This window comes from Chiloscyllium punctatum, chromosome 44 (genome assembly GCF_047496795.1).
Source record: "Chiloscyllium punctatum isolate Juve2018m chromosome 44, sChiPun1.3, whole genome shotgun sequence".
Classification (NCBI taxonomy): Eukaryota; Metazoa; Chordata; class Chondrichthyes; order Orectolobiformes; family Hemiscylliidae; genus Chiloscyllium; species Chiloscyllium punctatum.
In genome coordinates this window covers 20,027,146-20,049,771 of record NC_092782.1, presented here as the reverse complement: position 1 = coordinate 20,049,771, position 22,626 = coordinate 20,027,146, and the positions used below count along the sequence as shown (strand labels likewise).

At 43.1% G+C, this 22,626-nt stretch overlaps 1 protein-coding gene across 3 annotated transcripts in view; it reads right to left on the bottom strand.

Moving 5' to 3' along the window:
* The window catches only part of LOC140466786 (dynein axonemal heavy chain 3-like), a 601,941-nt gene that overhangs the window by 348,556 nt on the left and 230,759 nt on the right, over positions 1-22,626 (bottom strand). For all 3 annotated transcript variants that reach the window (XM_072562421.1, XM_072562422.1, XM_072562423.1), the window contains 6 exons: positions 18,807-18,866; positions 11,114-11,344; positions 7,245-7,343; positions 6,598-6,737; positions 991-1,149; positions 640-868 (listed from right to left, as the gene is read on the bottom strand). In XM_072562421.1, the coding sequence (XP_072418522.1) occupies positions 640-868; positions 991-1,149; positions 6,598-6,737; positions 7,245-7,343; positions 11,114-11,344; positions 18,807-18,866 (918 nt within the window). The remainder of the gene's footprint in view (positions 1-639; positions 869-990; positions 1,150-6,597; positions 6,738-7,244; positions 7,344-11,113; positions 11,345-18,806; positions 18,867-22,626) is intronic.

Sequence of the window (22,626 nt, the reverse complement as noted above, 5' to 3'; positions counted from 1 at the left end):
AGCTTTGGAAAGGATTCAGAGGAGATTTACTAGGATGTTCCCTGGTATGGAGGGAAGGTCTTACAAGGAAAGATTGAGGGACTTGTTTTCGTGAGAGAGAAGAAGGTTGAGAGGTGACTTAATAGAGACATATAAGATAATCAGAGGGTTAGATAGGGTAGACAGGGAGAGCCTTTTTCCAAGTATGGTGATGGACAGCACGAGGGGACATAGCTTTAAACTGAGAGGTGATAGATATAGAACAGAAGTCAGAGATAGTTTCTTTACTCAGGGAGTAGTAGGGGTGTGTAACGGCCTGCCTGCAACAGTTGTAGACTCGCCAACTTTAAGGGTGAATAGTATAGGTTAGATGGGCTTCATATTGGTTTCACAGATCAGCACAACATCAAGGGCAGAAGTGCCTGAACTATGCTATAATGTCCTATGAATAAGTTTAAGGAGGAGATGGCCAGATTTTTAATGAGTAATGGGTGAAAGGAAGGGCAGCAAATTGGAGTTGAGGCTGAGATGAGATCAGCCATAATCTGATTAAATGGTGGAACAGGCTGGATGGGCTGAATGGCCTACTTCTGCTCCTAGTTTTTACATTCTTTAATTGGGTAAGGTTTTCCAAAGCAGAGTTGGAATGAGCCACTTCACCTCATAAAGCCACTTTTCCACGAGGTCCTTGGCTTTGGCCGGGATGATGCGAGTGACAAGTTCAACTTTCTCCCCTTCGGCTGACTCGATGTGGGTAATTTCTTTGTGGGCGTTGAAGGTGAGCTGAGCAATCCCTTCGAAACATTTCTTGAGGTGAGGCTGGACTCGGAGGGGATCTTTTGTCTCTGAGAGAATCTCCAACAGTTCGTCATTAGAGAGGAAGAAAAACCTACAGAAAAGAAGAAGAAGAACGAGGGGGGAGTGAAGCCCCGAAATCCCACTCAGTCAACTCGAATGAGCCGCAAGCTGTTTGACCAAACAAAAGCGTACAAAAAAAAAGACGTAGTTTACCGGGGGAAGAAAAGTCTTTTCTTTTCTAAATACTCGTTGAGCCCCTTCTGAATGTCATCCAACAGTGACTCTGCTTCTCTCAGCTTATCCAACATCTGTGGCTGGGAGATAACTTGCATTGCATTGGCTCCCTTGACCGATTCTCTCATTATCAGCCTCCTGGAGAGTCAGAGAGAATAGACGGAATAAAGTGACTGTACCTTTGCACAACAGGCTTCACAACTTTAATTGAAAATGCATTGCCGCAAAACACCAGCATGAGCATGAAGCCACCAGGACCGTGTTAATACAACAGCCTTGCCTGTTACAAAAGCACAGCTGTCCTCATTCTCAAATTATAGCTAAATGGAACATGAAAAGCTGCAATTGTTCTCAGTGTGAATCATTTTTATCCCGAGACAGCCAATTGAAAACTGTCCTCACAAAAACGGGACAGAAGAGGGGTTTTTTTTTAAAAAAATGCAATTTTGTTAATTTGCTCAGAGCAGGTTTTCATTATTGATGCCAATACTTTCAGCTTATTTAAAAAAAAAAACGTGACACATTGTGACTGTCTGCCAAACCACAATTCTCAAGTTAAACACAAAGAAACAGCAGCGAACAGAATGGCTGAGCAGTATATAGCAAGGATGCCATATTCAACTTGAGCCTGGCTACAAAAGTGGCAGTCTGAATTAGTTGACTCTTATGGAAACTGCCATCTTTAATCCCCTACTGGATGCCATGAGGTTGTAGAGGTTGCTATATAAATGCAAGTCTTCCTTTCTTTCCGATGTGGTACTGACTCAAGTCTCACACTATGAAACGGTTCTAAATGGCTCTCATGGCCATTCACAAAATGAAAACTAGACCATTGGGGTTTTGATGGCTAGGACTCCATAATTCTCTGCAAATCAGCACAAAATACATTCAGAACATCTTGCTCTTTCTTTAAAATAAAAGAATGAAAACAGTCACACTTTGATGCTAATAAAAACCTACCAGGAATGCTAAACTCAAAGGATTGTCTTTCTAAAATACTTAAACACCTTGTTAAAAAGACATTTTTAAATTTCACAGTGTGACATGTTACAAAGATTTGTGCTTCATGCCTGAGGTTACTTACTATTTATGAAACTCATAGTTTTCTGACAGTAAATATTTTCTGACATTATAAATAAGGGATAAAATTCTGAAAGGGATGCAGAAGCAGAATGATCTGGGTCTATGAGAGGAAATTATTTTGAAGGTAAATGGAGAGAGAGCAGTTAATAAAAATTCCAGTTTATTAATGGGGGCATAGAGCACTGGAGCAAGGTTTCTATAAGTCATTTGTCAGTCCTTAGCTGGAGTATTGCATTCTGGGCACTACACTTTGGAGGGAGAGTGCAGAAGAGATTTACAAGAATGGTCCCAGGGATAAAATGTATTAATTAGGAGGATAGAGTTGAAAGATTGAGACTGTTCTCCCTGGAGAGTTGAGGGCCAAGAAGAGATCTGATAGAGGTTTTCAAAAACATAAGGGACTCAAACAGAGTAGATAAGGAGAAATTGTTCCTGCTCAAAATTATTTAAGTTCTGAGCAGGGATTGTACAAATTGGGCCTGTTCTCTCCAGAATTTAGAAGATTAAGGGGTCCAACATATTAATAGGAATTAATAGGAAAAGATAAAACTATTACCCCTGAAGTAGATTCTAAAACTAGGGAGAATTAGGGGTGGACTGTTCAGGAGAGATGTTAGGAAGCATTTCTAATGTAGAACTCGCTTCCACACACATCAGTGGATGCTCGATTTTAAATCTGAGATAAATCTTTATTGAGCACATGTATTTTGGCTGTTTTTTTGGAGTTGCACCACAGATCAGGCATGGTCTCACTGAATGATGCAACAGGCTCGAGGGGCTCCTGTTTCTATGATCAAGAACGAGAGGTTCAAAGTGGTTTGCAAATGCAATGCAAGAACAAAGTGTCTTTGGATTAGGAATGCACTACCTGGAAACGTGGTCAAGGCAGGTTCAGTCAAGAAAGGCATTGGATGATTGTTTGGATAGAAACGATGTGCAAGTTATGATGGACTGAATGGCCTTTTTCAGCACCGTGACGCGTCTGCGAATCCATCATCAATAGACACCATTTCTGAGGTGATATTCTCAGCATTAGTCACAAACTAGGAGCAGACCATTTAGCCCTTACAGCCTTCTCTGTCACTGGCCAATATCAGGGCTGATCGGAATGAGGCCTCAACTCCATTTTTCTCGCCATCTCTTAACTCCCCCCTTCAACTAAAATCTCTACCTGCTCTCAGGCTTGTGATCCTCATCGGTCACTTCACTGTGTTATTCTGTTTCGATTGACAAGCACAAAGAGCTGTTTATATTGAGTTTTGTTGCTCATCCATGGGATGAGTGTGAATCAAATAACATCTGACTCCAAGGTAAGGCTCATGAGAAGAATGTCTAATCCTGTTTCACCAAGTCTGTGAGGGTCATCTTTAATTATTACAGAATAGTGAAAATTCTTTCAATATTTATAACAGACCCTAATGGATCCCTGGAGGGGTGGAGGTGAAGATTGTGTCTGATGTTGATACAAAACCCATCTCAAGGCCTAAGATTGTTACTGGTCCCAGGCACAGGGGAGTCAGGAGGGAGAGTCATTCCTAAAGAGGTTGGTTCTCAATGGAGAACCCCAATCTCAGTTTCTGGCCCCTCAAATCAGATGCGTTTATGTACAAGGGACCTCTTCTCCGGCTCCCTCACCAACAACCCACAAAAATATGCCAGGGTTTGATGGCGCACTTTGTTGGATTGCAATACTTCCCTTGCCCATTGAAGACAGAATGAAACCCTTTACTGGCTTTACTGTGGGAGTTCCCCAGAAATGGAACAGAGGAAATGTAGGAAGATGGGAGACTCCACCACTACCCTGAACCCCACTACCTCTATTTAACATCCCCCCTTTCTTCACTGAACCTGCCATCGTAGGGGTAGGGGGTGAGGAGAATTAAATTCTGCCTTTTTATAATTGAGATGTGAAATAACAGCAGATGGCACACAGGAATATTGCAACTGAATTTCAATTTAAAGACCTGGGAAACCAATAGTAATAATCTGAGTCACTCACAGCACATTGTCCCATCAGAGATTCATCAAAGATCCTCAGACAACGTCTTTCACACCCATGGCCACTTCCATCTTGGGACAAGGGCATGGCATACATTGGAACACCTCCACCTGCAAGTTCTCCTCCAAGCCACTCACCATCCCGACTTGGAAATGTATCGCCATTCCTTCAGTGTTACTGGGTCAAAATCTCGGAATTCCCTCCCTAAAGGTATTGTGGGTCTACCTACAGCACATTGACTGCAGCGGTTCAAGAAGGCACCTCCCCAGCACCTTCTCAAGGACAATTAAGGACAGGCAATAAATGCTGGATCAGCTAGTGACACCCATGTCCCATATTTAATTTTTAAAAAGTCCTGATCACCACACAGTGCAGTTAGTCATTCTGTACCTTGTAGAGCTCTACAGGATTTAGCTAACTGGAAGCAGCAATTGTCATACCGCACAGAATAATATTCAGAACACAAATGCAGAAAGGCTGATCTTTACTCTTCCAGAAGGATAATATAACATACAAATGATGCACACTGGACCAACTGTACTGCAAAATGGCGCTCCCATACCCTCGTTTCAAGTGTTACTGGCTGTTGCTGGATTTTCCCTCTGGGTAGGAACATTCATTTAAACAAACGCAGTGTGCACAGACCGGAAAAATTGAAAGACATTTTGGAAATGCATGTTGTGGGTAGTTGAAGCCAGTTGTTTGCACTGTTTAGTTTTTATAAAAGCACACATACTACGTTCCGCATGTGCTAAAACATTTCTCAGATCATTGCGTTCATTTCAGTCTCAGGCAGCATCATTCAAGCTGTGTTCTGATTGACTGTCTCTTCACAAATCTGCCTCATTCTATTTGATGTCAACGTGAATGCCACTCTAACAGCTCACAATTCAATCCAGGCTATTACGAAAAAGAAACATGATGGAATTGTTAAACAAAGAAGGACTTGTTTTGAGAGCACTTTTCGCAACCACAACCTCCCAAAGCCAGATGAAATACTTTCACAGTGAAGTCATTATTGCAATACAGGAAACCCACTCGCTAATTTGCACACAGCAAGTTCCCATAAGCAGCTCCTTAATAAATTACCAGATCATCTCTTTAACTGATGATGGTGGAGACCAGAGATAACTGCTTTGCTTTCCTATGCCCTGTGATCTTCTACATTCTTGCTGATAGATAGGGGCCTCACTGTTATGTCTCGATTCAGACTCCACTGTACTGAGCATACTGCTGTGTAAGGGATTTAGGACCCTGGAGTAACTTTGTGATGCTATCACAGACCTGCTCCCCACTGGGCACAAATAGCACAGAGTGGGAGGAGTCAGTCAAACGATTAGGAATTTGGAAGAAAGAAGCACATGTTGAAATAGTCTTTTAATAAAGTAGGTTTGGAGCCAAAAATATCAAAGATTAATGAGTAAAGAAATGTTTTGGATTAGTTTGTGATCAACAGTCTGACAAAAAAACCCAAGTCCGAACACTGTTCTTGATGTTGTTTTCCTTTCATCCAGCCTGTTCTTTCAACCCAAATTCTTAGATGAAGCATAAAACCAATTCCAAAAGAGATATGCTTTATGGCATTATTGGCGTTACTGTGCAATATTGAAAGATTGGAAAGTCACGCTTACTTGATGCTAAGACAGCTAGTTGTGCCAAGTTTTAAAGGTGTACATGGCACCCCTCAAGAGAGAAACAGGTCTTTGAATCTTTACAGGTCAACGTCTTTCTCGATCTTTTTGCGTGATTATGAACCAACTATTTTTAAATCAAATGAAATAACATCCTGATGTCCAAATTTACTACCAGATCAGAGATGAAAATAAGAAATTAATTAACTGGATCATTTTAAAAACCTTTGCTATGTTTACTAGTGAAAAGCATTTGCAATTAGAAGGGATTCTCATTGTTCTAGTTTGACATTAATCCCCTAGTCCCTTGCCTTATATCAACCTCATATTTCCTCATCGGAGTTTAAAATTGCTAATTGCATCCCTTTAGCCAGGAGGACAATGCAGTCCATTCAGCTTCAAAAAGACTTGGACTTTGAGCTCGACTGACAGAAGGAGATTTACTCGGTGAGTTTTAAAAAAAAACAAAGTCAAGCTACGCACTCAGTGTTCCAACAATGATAAGAAAACACTAGACAATGGGGTTCAATGTAAACACAATCAATGCAACAGCAACTGAGCTGCTTATATTTCATCACTTATCATGATTACAAATCTTGCTGCGTGAAGGAACTTAATTTTAATCAGGTTCTTTCATGTATGTTAGACTAACAAACGTTTTCACATGTATAGTGAATAAAACACTATACGTGTAAAATATGGGATAAAATAATGATTTTGTGGATAAATTCAATGTAGAACCACAGTAAATGTCACATTTTCATACAAAAGCGGTTAGTTTCTATTATAATACAAACACAGACCACCTCCCCTCCCTTCCCCTATGATCCTTTCAGATGTTTCTGTTTTGTTTAAGTAAAAGGAGTTCCTTACCAGTTTGTATCCACCACGTCAAACATCTTTCCTTGCTCTGGGATTTGATTGTGGATATCCTCTGAGCTGAATATCGGCTCCAGGTACAGCCAAGCCATTTGGACACGGAGCCAAGATTCCAGGATATTTTGCATCAGCCACTGTGAAAAGACAACATACTGGGTGAAGTCGAAATTGTTGCTACCAGTACGAATGTAACAAGAAAAGAGACGGATTACTTTTCAGAGAAAGGGGTTGGCTCTGCAGATGCCTGTTCTCCTCCTTTCTGTCTTGCAAGCTTCTGGGAGGTGAACTCTCATCTTGCACAACCAGCCCTGACATTCCTTCTTCTGTTCTAGTTGAAGAAGCACAGTGAAGTAAGAGCCAAGCCTGCTCCTTGGTCAGTCTCACATGGATGATTTGGTCACTTACTGAGTGACTGCCTATTTAGTTTCGTCTCTCACGATGAAAACTAAAGCAGCCTCAGTTCAGCAGTTTGCATGTCATGCTGTTCCCACAAGACCAGCACTGCAGCCCAAGTTGAAGAAGTTACATCAACTGAAAACTGCTGAAGCATGAACGCCAACAGATAACAAAAAAAACCAAGGCGTGGGATGCAACAAAAAAAAATTCAGACACTAATTAAATTCTACAAGAAACCAACTTACCAGCTTAGACTCCCATGCTGATATTTCCTTTTCGAAGGAGGCAATAAATGGAGAACCTTTCATGGTGGTAGTTTTTACAATGTGGTCTTCAAGTAAAACCTGAGAGAAATAGATTAGACTCACGGATTATGGTCCTGAATGGATGCCAAGAATAAGATAAAATGAAGAGATAAGTTAGAGCTTGTACAGAGCTAGATTTGTGGCCAGCAATTGGCAATGATTGAACCTTATTGCTGTTTGCTGCAGAGACTGAAGTGTCATTTACAAAAGAAAACCCTCTTGCCCATAGAATCTCATCTGAAACCATTTCACGATTGTCACTTTTACAATTTAAATTTTCACACTTTCACTCAATAAGATCACAGAGTTTTTTATTTAAATACAGCATGCAAGATAGCAGCTATGAAATAAGCTCCAGACTCCTATCCATTCTTTTCCTGGTGCAATGGAGTGTATTTACTAAAAGCACCAGCTAATTTCAAAGCAGACAATTTAAACCTCTTCTACAAAAAGCCTATTTTGCAATAATGGAATTACATGATTCTCGTCAGTATCTGCAACAGAAGAACTAATTGGAATTAGTGAAGTTAATCCACTAAGTGAGAGAATTCATCCAATATTACTTGTTCAAAATCTGGGATCATATAATTTTGTATTTTTTAAAAGTGAACTTGAGACTGATTCTTATGAAATGACCAGGTGTGATTTTGGACGCTATTAATGAAAAATAGCTTCCTACAAGTTAGGCCTGTTCCTTTTTTTAACCAATTAGGAAATCAGGTATTTTTAAAATCACAAGAGTTGCAGCTGCCAGCAAGTGCCCATCACACATACTGCAGCAAGCAAAAGATCAAATGAGCTGCAGCCTTTAGACATCTTCTGATCTCTATTCGAGGCACAGCTGATCACTGAAGATTAGGTTCAAATCCAGTTACATTCTCAAGCTGCACACATTTTAAAGAGTGCCTCTGCATTTGATAAAATCCCACTGCAAGTCGAACAAATATATGGAAACTGGTTCCAAACTTCCTCCTTAACCATCAAGCGTAACTGCACAACTCACTCCTAAAGGAAACTGGAGGCATTACCTCAATGTAGCATGTAGACAGTTCACAGAGGAGTGTAAGAATAATAATCAGCTACTTGCACTAGGGGATTTCAACTTTTCCGTCATAATTTGGGAAAGTCAGTGTTAAGCGTTTAGAGAGGCGGATTTCTTGGAATGTAACCAGGGGATCTTTTTGTAGCAATATGTAGAAGGTCCAATGAGGTGGTTCAGGGGAAGAAGCTGGTTGGACAAGTGTTCGACTTGGCAGTAGGGGATCAGTTTAGTGATAGAGACCACAGCACGGTATGGTTCAAATTTGTTTTAGACTAGGAAAAAGATGGCTTCAAAAGCTGGCTTTGGACTAGGGGAAGGCTGATTTTATTAAAGTAAAGCAGGATCTGGCCACAGTAGACTGGGAACAGCTCCTTGCGGGTAAGTCTACTGCGGAGCAGTGGGGGGGCATTCAAAAAGGAGCTGGGGAAAGTGCAGGTGCAACATTCACCCTTAAGACAGAAGTGATAAGTTCAGAGAACCCTGGATGTCTAGATCAATTCAGGACTGGATAAGGACAAAGCAGAGTAAGCCTTTTAGCAAGTCCAAAGGGAGCAATTCAGCTGTGGCCCTTGAGGAATACAAGATGTGCAGGTAGGAATTTAAGAAAGCAATTAGAAAATTAAAAAAGGGGTATGAGAAATGACTTGTGAACAGGATTAAGGAGAATCCTAAGATGTTTTATGAATACATTACAAAGAATAGGGCCTATTAGGAACCAAACTTGGTTATGGTTATAACTTGGTATGGACGGCACAGTGGTTAGCACTGCCTCACAGCGCCAGAGACCTGGGTTCAATTCCCGCCTCAGGCGACTGACTGTGTGAAGTTTGCACATTCTCCCCGTGTCTGCGTGGGTTTCCTCCCACAGTCCAAAGATGTGCAGGTCAGGTGAATTGGACATGCTAAATTGCCCGTAGTGTTAGGTGAAGGGGTAAATGTAGGAGTATGGGTGGGTGGTGGGTTGGTGTGGACTTGTTGGGCTGATGGGCCTGTTTCCACATTGTAAGTAATCTAATCTAATCTAAACTTGTGTGTGAGGCTGCAGGATATTGTAAGAGTATTGAATGAACACATCCCTTCATTCTGGAAAAGGAGAATGTAGAAATGAAATTTGGTAAAAGGGAATGTGAGGAACTTGCAGAGTTTGGTGAGGAGCTGGAGGCTCAGTCAGACTTAAAAACAGACAAATTCCCTGGCCCAGATGAATTTCATCCCAGGCTGCTGTGAGAGGTGAAGCAGGAAATTGCCGAGGCTCTAACACAAAGTCTTGATTAATCTCTGGCCACAAGGGAGATGTCAGAGGCCTGGGAGATGGCAAATGTGGTTCTACTCTTTAAGAAGGGTGGTAGAGATGAGCCAGGAAATTACAGGCAGGTGAGTCTCATGTCAGTGGTAGGGAAGCTATTGGCGAAAATTCATGAAAGAGCAAATTAATATCCACTTGGAAACGCATGGGTTAATTAGGGATAGAGATTTTTGAAAATGCGAGCATGTACGTGAATACTTACATGGATTTTAGTAAAACCTTTGATATGGTCCCACAGGAGAGACTGATTGAGATGATTAAAGCACATGGAACTGAGGGAAATTTGGTGAGATAGATCAGTAACTGGCTTAGTAATAGGACCCAAAGGGTAGCGGCAGAAAGCTGTTTGAGTGACTGGAGGCCCATGCCCAGCCATGTACTACAAGAATCAATACTGGGACTCTTGATGTTTATTATATACACAAACGCTATGGATGAAAATGTGGCGGGAATATTAAGCAAATGTGCAGATGACACCAAGATTGGTAGGGTGGTGAATAGCAAAGAAGATGTTTGAAGGTTACAGGAAGGTATAGATGGATTGGTCAGATGGGCAGACCAGTGGCAGATGGTATTTAACCCTGATAACTACAAGGTTATGGAAGACAAAAATGATGAGGGAGTATTTAATGAATAGCAGGACACTGGACAGCTAAGAGGAACAGAGGGATCTTGGGATAATTATTCACAGATCCATGAAGTCAACAGAGCGTGTGAACAGGATTGTTCAGAAGGCACATGCACAGTTTGGTGAGGAGCTGGATTTCAGAAGGCTTTCATCAGTCATGGCATAGAGTATAAGAGCAAGGAGGTCATGTTGGAGTTGTACAGCGTGTTGGTCTGGCCAGAGCTGGATTATGGGTGCAGTTCTGGTTGCTTTCACTACAGGAAGGATGGGATAGCACTGAAGGGGATACAGAGGAGGTTCACCAGGATGCTGCCTGGGATGGAGAAATTCTCTACAGCAGAAGCGGGACATGATTGAGGTGTATAAGGTTATGAGAGGTACAGACAGGGTGAATACAGAGCAGCTGTTTCCCTTGGTTGAGGGGTCAATCACAAGGGGGCATAGGTAAAAACAATGACTGCAGATGCTGAAAACCAAATACTGGATTAGTGGTGCTGGAAGAGCACAGCAGTTCAGGCAGCATCCAACGAGCAGCGAAATAGTCTTAGAGTAAGAGACGGGAGATTCAAAGGGGATTTGGGAAAATAACCTTTTCACTCAGTGAGTGTTGGGAATCTGGAATACATTGCCTGGGAAGGTAGTGGAGGCTGGAAACCTTATAACTTTAAAACATATCTGGATAAATACTTCAAATATCATAACATTCAGGGATATGGGACAGATGCAGGAAATTGGGATTAGTGCACCGTTATGTTGGTACAGATTCGATGGACTGAAGGACCTTATCTGTGCTGTGCGAATCTAATCAGTAAAACACCTTTGACATACTGCACCTGAATATCGTCCACTGCTGCTAAAATTTTGACGCCGGTATATTTGTAACTGATGTATGTAAAATTAACTTCGTCCCAGTCTTCCTCCATCTTGCTGAGAGCTTTCTCCAGTGCGTATTCTTTACTGGCTTGTGAGCTGATATGGTTTAAATCTTCCAGGTACTTCTCAAGACCCAGCTGCATGACATCCATCAAGGTTGTGCTTTCATGTGGCATGATACTGAATCCAACCTGTGACAAAATGAATCTTCTTACACACACACACACACAGTCACTGCAAATAATCTACATGGTTTCAATGTTGAATGAGTGGAGTAGTAGCCTTTCATCATCGGGTGTTTCGTATCCATTTTTAATTCCATATTAGATTAGATTACTTACAGTGTGGAAACAGGCCCCTTCGGCCCAACAAGTCCACACCGACCCTCCGAACAGCAACCCACCCAGACCCATTCCCCTACACCTAACACTACGGGCAATTTAGCATGGCTAATTCACCTAACCTGCACATTTTTGGACTGTGGGAGGAAACCGGAGCAAACCCCACGCAGACATGGGGAGAATGTGCAAACTCCACACAGACAGTCACCTGAGGCGGGAATTGAACCCAGGTCTCTAGCACTGTGAGGCAGCTGTGCTAACCACTGTGCCACCGTGCCGCCCAGTATAGCAGATGGATTTTATTGCTTTATTTAAGGAATTTTGAAATGGAACACGAAAACACAGACAAGCGGATTTGGTCCAAAATATCAAATAATTGACCTGAGAAAGGGGAATATGATTAAATAAAGAACCAACATTATTCAAAATCAGGTGGCAATAATCAACGGAAGGCCAAGATCACTTGACTTTTAATCTGAGGGTCCAGGGTTCAACTCCCAAATCAGACATTTGGGCTCTTATGATGCAGTGGTAATGTCTCGTCTCTGGGTCTGGAGAGCCAGGATCAAGACTGAGGTGCTCCAGAAAAGGTCATTTGAGGAGGCTGATTATATATTCAGGGCAGCGGAAACCAACATGAGGAGGAGGGGCGAAGATGAGGAGAGGATAAAGGTTTGGAGACTATTGCTGTCACCTAGTAACATTTCATATCCATGTCCCATGCTGCCTGGAACAGAGCTGCTGATACAGGTAGGCTATTTTGGACACATTACTGAATCAGATGATGTCCTACGATGAAGAGTCATGAACCATATGGATAGATACTGGAGAACAAGTTTATAACAAGGTTAAAGGGATTTGGGAATAAACAGGAGATATACCCAGAGTGGGGGCAGCAATGTCTCTGAAAAGTCAGCTCTCTGTCACCCACCTCAATTCTCCCCTTTGTAAAAATTCTCCTTTTTTTTGTTAAAATCCTCACTTTTCCTTTCTAAGTTGAAGTCTTGCCCCCATCTCTCTCCCCCTCTTCTGCATCTCTAGCCTTTCTAACTGTGGTGAAATGTGGATACAGCTCACTGCAGTCCACTTCAATTCATTCTTACCACTTGTCCTTTCCAGATTGCCAGTCCCTCTCTCTCTCTCCCCCCCTGCCCCTCTCCCTCTCCCCAACCCCCCTTCCTCTAGTCTTTGCTAAGTGAAGCTGCACTAACACATTGGGGGTGGGGGGGGGGGGGGGGGGGGTGTTGCGGGGGTGGGGGACGCTGTTGGATAAGCCTCATGAACTGACAAAAGGACTACAATTCACAATTATCCCTTGACCGTTCAATGTCACACCTTGCCCTGGTCCAGCCTGCTCGTTATCACAAACTCTTCATGTTTGTGACTGCACTAAATACTGTTCATTGACTGCACACATCAATAGGGTCCTAGCATTGTTACTTACTGGTACTAGCATCCATCTCTAACAGGTCAGGTTCTGGAGGTGATGACAATCTCTCAATGGAGTGTTAGCAACCAAGAACAACAGCTGATTATGGGTTACTGCCTTGAAATAGCTCCACAGAGGCTGGTTTGCCATCAACAAGTCACCCTTCATTGGCACGTGGAGAGGGTTGACACTGATACAGAGTGAACCTCCTGACCCTCCTGATCTTACCTGCCAGCCAGGGCTCCCTGTTGGAACAGGTTAACAGCCCCAATCTGGGAACTCATATTCTATGCAGTTCACTTGGCCGACCTTGTCACAATCACTACAAACATGAATGGGGATTGAGTGACCTATGGATTGTCTGAGTAGAGAATTTGTAAAGAAGGGCAATATCCTGTGCCTGCAAAGGTCAGACACTCACTAAGTAGCCAGTGAGAGCAGTCAACTGCTGTGGCCAGTGCCAGGTTTGTAGGCCAGAGCCCCTGAAATAGTGCTGCAAGAAGTTTATTGACCTCTCATGAGTGGTGCTCTCAGTCAGTGAATGCATCCTCAGATGCCTTGTCTTAGCAACTACAACATGATCCTCAGCTCACAGCTCCATCACTGGACAATACTCTTTCATTACCATAGAGTCATAGAGATGTACAGCATGGAAACAGACTTGCTTTGGTATATCAGCTGAAACTATATCAACTGGGTGTGGCACTGACAATGGCAATTAATACCTTGAATGACACCACTTCATGGGAAGTTCCAACTAGAATTTGTGACTAATGGACCTGTGGATATTTGGGTATTCTCTGGTCCTCTCCATATTTTGGAGAAATAACATTTGTACACAGTGTTCTGGCTGCTTTGTCATGTGACCTCCAACCTGCCTCTATTTTGGTCTGTGGCAGACAATAATCCCATTACTTGAAACATGAGGCAGAGTATTATCTTCTTGACACTAAGTGGAGGAGGGTGTGAAAGAGGATGGGCTTTAGCCCAGGGCCCAGTTGGGTTGACCAGCACAATTAATGTCCTTCTCAGCTAATAGAGTCATAGAGCTGTACAGCATGGAAACAGACCCTTCGGTCCAACCCATCCATGCCAACCAGATATCCCAACCCAGTCCCACCTGCCAGCACCCGGCCCATATCCCTCTCAACCCTTCCTATTCATATACCCTCCAAATGCCTCTTAAATGTTGCAATTGTACCAGCCTCCACCACGTCCTCTGGCAGCTCATTCCATACACATACCACCCTCTGCGTGAAAAGGTTGCCCCTTAGGTCTCTTTTATATCTTTCCCCTCTCACCCTAAACCTATGCCCTCTAATTCTGGACTCCCCGACCCCAGGAAAAAGACTTTGTCTATATATCATATCCATGCCCCTCATAATTGTGTAAACCTCTATAAGGTCACCACCAGGCTCCGACGCTCCAGGGAAAACAGTCCCAGCCTGTTCAGCCTCTCCCTGTAGCTCAAATCTTCCAACCCTGGCAGCATCCTTGTAAATCTTTTCTGAACCCTTTCAAGTTTCACAACAACTTTCCGATAGAAGGAGACCAGAATTGCACACAATATTCCAAAAGTGGCCTAACCAATGTCCCGTACAACTGCAATATAACCTCCCGACTCCTGTATTCAATACTCTGACCAATAAAGGAAAGCATACCAAACGCCTTCTTCACTATCCTATCTACCTGTGACTCCACTTTCAAGGAGCTATGAACCTGTATTCCAAGGTCTCTTTGTTCAGCAACACTCCCTAGGAACTTACCATTAAGTGTATAAGTCCTGCTAAGATTTGCTTTCCTAAAATGCAGCATCTCGCATTTATCTGAATTAAACACCATCTGCCACTTCTCAGCCCGGGAAGAAGGAAAATCGATGTTTTGGGCAAAAGCCCTTCATCAGGAATGATGAATGGCTTTTGCCCAAAATGTCGATTTGCCTGCTCCTCGATGCTGCCTGACCTGCTGTGCTTTTCTAGCACCACTCTAATCTTGACTCTAATCTCCAACATCTGCAGTACCCACTTCTACCGAAGAAATGCTTTAGTATTACCTCCCTAAAGGTTCTCCTGAGGCTGCCCCTAGATAGAAGGGATGGCCTTTTCCCCGAGGATAGGAACAAGAGACCATTCCCTCTGCATTCTACTGTCCACTCATACTTTCTGCTCCAGTTATTGTGATATTGCCATTGCAAACGACTGTCACACAGGACCTTGAGTGCCATCCATGCTTTTCATCTTCACTCTGACCCCAGAATCAGCACCACGTCATGGTAACCCCCCACCACATCAGATAACTTGCACCCCTCGAGGGATTTAATTCCAAAGCATGGCACCGTTTCTTTGCCTGGTGTCTGTCATACCCCAGCTGAACAACGCAAAAGGCAGGGACAACATTGATGAGTTAAAGTTTCTATGAATTGCAGCAAAATGTGCTTCATGCATTTGGATTGGAATATTTGAGTTAGCTGTTATTTCTAACTTCAAGCCAAGAGAATGATGTGGTGGTCAGTGACAAATGGAAGATATGGAGTATGAGTGAAGGGGGAAGCTGGGGTTGAGGTCAATGCTCTCACACTCACATGAATGTTTCATGTACAATGGGAGTGTGCAACCTCTCACTGGATAGGTGAACGTGTCCCATCTTTCTCCTCCACCTGCAGTTGGCCCTACTCCATGTGACCTCTGTACATGCTCCCAGATCCAAGAGGAAGCCAAAGGCTGGGTCCAACTGGTTTGGGCTGACATCAGCATGAATCCCTTGAGACGTGGCACACTCTGAAAAGTTCTGCAACTTCAATCAACTGTGTATATATAAAAAAACACTAAACACTTAGAGAATTAAAAGCCAAAAGATCTCAACCTATTAATTAGTCTGTAAGTAACTAGTGGTGAACTAGTGCTGGTGGAGAAGACATGTGGTCAGCCGGGAGATTCATGGAACTCCATTATCGTCGTTTAGCATCAAATCGGTTTCACAGGTTACATCCCCTGAACCTGATATTCTACACTGTAAGGTTTTTAAACAGGTGACTACAGCCATAATGGGCTAGATTGACTGCACCCTCACAGTGGGGTCTGTGGTGGTCAGCCACACTGAATTCTGGTTAGGGGGCACTCAGTAATGGGCGACATCTCCCTGACACAGGATTCTGGAGGTAAGATGTCAATCGAAATCACCAAAATGGCACAAACAACTTTCCTTACCCTTGAATCCGCAGTAATTTACTGGTTTCTAATGAACATCATGACAGCCCCAGCACTTTCCAAGTGCCTGGTAAACAATCCAACAAATCTGGTTGGGATTTGCCAGTGGTCCCCATGCAGCGAAAGGGGAAAAGTGGGCACTTCATCACCAATGTGCCTGAGTGGGCCTCCTGGCACTAGGAGGGAGTGGAGGGTGAAATGCTTGGAGTTAACTCCTTGCTGTTGCCTCTGACACCCATTCCCTGTGAGAGTCAAATTACCCTGGATACTGTGCTGCTCTGAGAGGTAGGTACAGTACCAGAGTTTAGATTAGAGTGGTGCTGGAAAAGCACAGCATGTCAGGCAGCATCCGAAGAGCAGGAAAATCAATGTTTTAGGCGATTTTCTAATCTAAATTCTGGTTTCCAGCATCTGCAGTTCTCACTTCTGCTTCGGTACAGTACCACCCTGCCCATTGGAACTAGAGGCAGAGAGCCACAAGCCTCTGCTTATCTGGCAGTCCATGCTGGGCAGGACCTCTGGCACTGCCCCACATCCCAACCCCACCTCCGGCCCCAATTACAGGAAGGTTCACCAGTGGTCATGGCAATAACCAAGGGCACTTAATCCTGCTGTGCCCCCTCTACTGAACTGATGGAGGCTCCCCCCACTTCATCATCAATGGGGTAGATGCCTGTCTTTCCTACAGACACCCGCACAATCAAATCTACTGCTTTTGATCTTCTGGAACTTCCTCTGTCCAGTGTCGACCCCAGGGATGAGTGACAAAAAGTCATAGACTGCCTGCTCCCTAATGAATCAGTTCCCTGCCAGAGTACTCCTTCTCCTCTTTCTCATGCTACAGACTTGGTTATGAATCATAGAATCCCTACACTATGGAAGTAGGCCACTCAGCCCATCAAGTCCATACTGACCCTCCAAAGAACACCCACCTAGACCCAGCCCCCTACCCTAACACTGTACTTCCCCATGGCTAATCAACCTGGCCTGTACGTTCCTGGACACTATGGACAATTTAGCCAATCCACCTAGTCTCCACATCTTTGGACTGTTGGAGGAAACCAGAACACCCGGAGGAAACGTATGCAGACACGGGGAGAGTGTGCAAACTCCACACAGACAATTGGCCAAGGATGGCGCCTGTCAAGCAACAGTGCTAACCATTGAGCCACTGTACCGCCCATTAACTCAGAGTAACCAAGGCCATTACCAGTATCCAAAACTAGAAAACCATTTAGACAGCTTGACCTCCAGGATACCTGCACTACCTTCCCAGTTTCCCCTTATGGGACAATCTCGAAATTGATACCACAGTTTTAGGACAAGGGGCAGCAAATTAAAACCAGAGATGAGAAGAGATTCCTTTCTGCAAAGGATCGTAAATCCGTGAAATTCAATAATACAGCGTGCAGTGGACACCAGAGCACTGAATAAATTTGAAAGAGGAGATAGGTTTCTAATGAGTAAAGGGAGGAAGTGTCAGGAAGATTGGGCAGGAAAATGAGGTTGGGCCAAGATGAGATCAGTCATTATTGTATTAAATGGTAGAGGAGACTTAAGAGGCTGAATGAGCAACTCCTCCTCCTATTCTTATGTTTGTAGTTCTCTAAGAATGTCCCACATTCCCCATCTGCCTCCATACTCCGACTCTGGGGGTGACCACCTCTCTGTGAATGAGCTATCCACACAACCATTGCCCTTACTGATCTGACAGTGACTGCTCGTGATCTGAAACATTGAACTCAGGTTTCTGCAGCTAGTGGCACATCCCTCACACAGTTGCCTCGGTTACAGATAACATCCACAACTTCCCATATACTACAGGATAAAGAAACCACATGACCAGACTGCCCTGCTGTGCCTTGGCATTACCTCACTTATGTTAACTTTATTTTACTTAGCTGTTACTTAATCCTGACAACTATTGATAAACCTTAATTGAAGTGATAAATCTGATTGTTAACCACTTTTTGCAACTAACTTGACTTAAAAGCATCTCTTTCCTTCATGCACGGAATTCCCAAGTGATCCCAATTCACTGCTCATGACATTTCACTGTTTAACAAGGTGATCAACTCACTTGAAAGTTGTTCACTCTAATGTTAGAGCCTGACTCTTAATCTATATTTAAACTTGCTCGAGCTCAGCATTAAAAATCCAATTCACTGTCTATCCTGTCTACATTTCAGTCAGTTTAATATGGCAATCACACTTACTTTCAAGGTTGTTAAGTGACTTGTCAGAGTCTGACTCTTAACCCATATATAAACTTCAAAAAGACTTATCAGTGTTTACCACCTAAACTTAATTCATTACTCACTCAGGTATAGTCTGCTCAACTGACTGACCATACGGTTTAAAAACCTGTCTTGTATCCGTAGCTTCAGATCAACCATTAACTAGTTTTATTTTCTGATACAATAGTTAACATCAATTGAACCACCAACTTTCAACTGATTGACAGAAAACTGCAATCATCAGGTAGTTTCCTGTTTAGCAATGCAACCTTCCTGAAACATATCTGAAAACTCATAGTTCTATACCAGAATCTGACTTTCCATCTACATATAAACTTCAAAGAGTCTTACCAGAGTTTACTGTGTGAACCTATTTCACTACTCAGGTGTTATCACATGACAAGGGAGGGGTCTTGTGGTGCAGTGGTAGTTGTCCCTACCTTTGAGCTAGGAAGCCCAACTTCAAGTGCCACTTGCTCCAGCGATGTGTAATCATGTCTCTAAACAGGTCAATTTAAAAAAAAACATCTTGTCACCTGACCATTAGCCCCGTGTTGAGCTCACTGTTGTTTGTCATGTATATGACTTATCTGGATGAGAATTTAGGAGTGGTTAGTAAGTTTGCAGATGATACCAAAATTGGTGGTATAGTAAACAGTGAAGAAGGTTACCTCAGATTACAAATGGATCTTGATCAATTGGGCTGAGGAATGGCATTTGGAATTTAATTTTGAATAAATGCAAGGTCTTGTAATTTGGTAAAACAAATAAGGGCAGGGCTTATATAATTAATGGCCAGGCCCTGGGTAGTGTTGTAGAAAAGAGAGATCTAGGGATTCAGGTACAAAGGTTTTTGCAAGTTGCATCACAGGGAGACAGAGTGGTTAAATAGGCATTTAGGCACGCTTGCCTTCATTGCTCAGACCATTGAGTATAGGAGTTGGGATATCATGTTGAGGTTATACAGGACTTTGGTGAGGTCACTTCTGGAGAACTGTGTACAGTTCTAGTCATCCTGCTATAGGAAGGATATTATTACATTGTAGGGGGTTCAGAAAAGATTTTCCAGGATGTTGCTGGGACTATAGGGTTTGATTCCTAACGAGAGGCTGAATAGGCTTGGACGTTTTTTACTGGAGTGAAGGAGGGTAAGGGGTGACGTTATAGAGGTTTATAAAATCATGAGGGGCATGGATTGGTTGGGGGGGGGAGTTGAATACTTGGGGGCATATTTTTAAGGAGAGAGGAGAAAGATTTAAAAGGGACCTGAGGGGCAACTTTTTCACATAGAGGGTGGTTCTTATGTGGAATGAACTGGCAAAGAAATTTATAGATGCAGGTAGAGTTACATTTGGACAGGTACATGAATAGTTTAGAGAGTTATGAAAAGTTTAGAGGATTATAGGCCCAACAGAAGTAAACGGGGCTAGTTTATTTAAGGAAACTTGGTCAGCATGGCCGAGTTGGACTGAAGGGTCTATTTTCTGTGCTGAAGGACTCTATGACTCTCCATCAATGTGCATTTGTTCTTTATGGCTGTATTTCCTAGATGACCTAAACACAGCCCCATTTAGTAAATCTCTTCAGAGAAAGGCCGGCAAAACAAGCACATGAAGAGAACAGGAAGAAATGCTGAGCATTTCAAGGAGGATATTTAACACCATTTTAAGTTGCTGAGAAAACTAGTCTCTTTGTGTTGTGTGCACAGAAACAGCACAGACCAGGTTTGACCCCTCGGGTTTATCAGTGCTCGACAGAAGGCTGCAGCTGAGATTTATGAAAGGATTGAATCCCCTACCACCAGAGAGCTAGATACCACCTTTCTCTGGCTGCTCAGGCTGCAAGAACAGACAGAAGGCAAGAAATCATTTCTGTAGCAGTTTCCCCAAATGATTAAGTCATGCTGTCTGCACGATCACAGAGCCCGCAGTGACTCTGGCAGCCTGTCATTAGTGAAGTGCATTACCATTACCCTGTTACTAATCCTGACATCTCAGCCTCACACTAGGCCCAATCCAGTAAATAAGTGCAGATGAAGGATGGCAAACTTTACCTGCAGCTCCACTAACAAAGTTCTGAATACAAGATATTGATACCGTTAGGTTGCTCCAAGTCATGAAGATGTACAGCACAGAAAAAAGGCTCTTTGGCCAATTGCATCTCTGCTGGTCAAAAACAACCACCTAACTATTTTAATCCTATTTCCCAATCCTTGGCCCACAGCTTTGTATGTCTTGGCATCGCAAGGGTACTTCTGAATACTTCTTAAATGTTCTAAAGGTTTCTGCCTCTACAACTGTTACAGGCAGTGAGTTCCAGATTCCCCATCATCCTTTGAGTGAGAAAAGATTGTCCTTACATCCGCTTTAAACTTCCTGCCCTGTTCCTTAAATCCATGCCTCCTGATCACTGATCCCCATCAAAGTTCCTTCCTGCCTATCCTACATATGCCCTTCAGAATTTTTTACATCTTAATCATGCTCCCTCTCAATCTCCTCTGTTCTCAGGAAAACAATCCCAGTCTCACCAATCTCTCTTCAAATCTGAAACTCTCCAGTTCATACAACATTGTGCTAAGTCTCCTCTGTCTCCTCTCCAGTGCTATCATATCCCTCCAAACATGCAGATTCCAGAATTGCACGCAATACACTAGCTGTGGCCTAACCTACATTTTATACAGTTCTAGGGTAAACCCCCTGATCTTCAACACAATGCCTCAACTATTAGATTAGATTAGATTAGATTACAGTGTGGAAACAGGCCCTTCGGCCCAACAAGTCCACACCGACCCACTGAAGCGCAACCCACCCATACCCCTACATTTACCCCTTACCTAACATTACAGGCAATTTAGCATGGCCAATTCACCTGACCTGCACATCTTTGGACTGTGGGAGGAAACCGGAGCACCCAGAGGAAACCCACGCAGACACGGGGAGAACGTGCAAACTCCAAACTAATAAAGGCACACATCCTTATGCCTTCTTAACCGTTTTATCTACCTGTCATACTAAATTAAGGGACCGGTGTATAAATACACACTAAGGTCCCACTGACCCTTGGTGATTCCCAGGACTGATCATTCAAGTACATTGTCTCACATTTAACTGGATTGAATTCCATTTGTCATTGATCATCCCATCTGACAAGCCAGTCTATTTCCTCCTGTAATCCAAGGCTCACTATATACCACCCCACCAATTTTTGTATCATCTATGGACTTACTGTTCAACTGTCCAGCATTCAACCTACAGGTAGTTTTCCTAAAATGCCCACAGTTGTATTCCAGTGAAACTTCATTTAATAGAAAATCACTTCATAGAAATAATGGCGCCTATGGGAAATGTGGGGTGAACAAACACTTACTGCTCACAATCGCTCAAAAATCACCCAAAAGTCTAATGCAAAGTATAGCACAGCCTGAGTGAAGGTTGAAATCATATTTATTAATGAAACAAATGTAAATTTAACACAGTACATTTAAAAAATATATGAAAGCTGCTCCCTGTACAGTACCTCTCACAGAAAGCTGCTCTGTCAACAGCTGACATTGGTGCATGCGCAGAACAGCATAAAGACTGACGCTAACATCACACATGTGCAGAATGGCATGAAGCCTTTGGTGTTGACATTGGTACAAAGACTGGCACTGAAGTTGTGCATGCATGGAACAACACGGATATTGGCGCGTACACAGGATTGCTCTTACATTGGCACCTGGGCAGAATGAAGCACACAAACTGATCCCCACTGGAATCACGCTACTGGCCACAGAGGTAAGCGTTCTCGAAAACACCATTCCCTCATTCTTCAGCAATGTTACAGCTAAATTGTACTGTTGAAATGCGCCTTATCCCAGAACTACCTCTACATCATTCATATAAACCATAAACAACAAGAGCGCAACACTGACCCCTATGAGATCTTACAGGACACAGGTTTCCAGTCAGAAAACTACTCCTCAACCATTACCCTCTGCTTCCTACCACTGTATCCAATTTGCCAAATTTCCTTGGGTCCCTTGGGCTCTTACCTTTGTTATGAGTGTCTCCATGTGGGGCATGATCAAAAGCTTTGCTAAAGTCCCATATCTACACAGCCGGTCACCTCTTCAAAACATTCACTCGAGTTGGTCAGACATGACCTCCCCCAAAATAAAACTGTGCTGACTGCTCTTGATTAATCCCTGCCTCTCCAAGAGTAGCTTAATTCTGTTCTTCAGCGTTGATTCCAACAGTTTCCCCCACATTGAGACGCAGT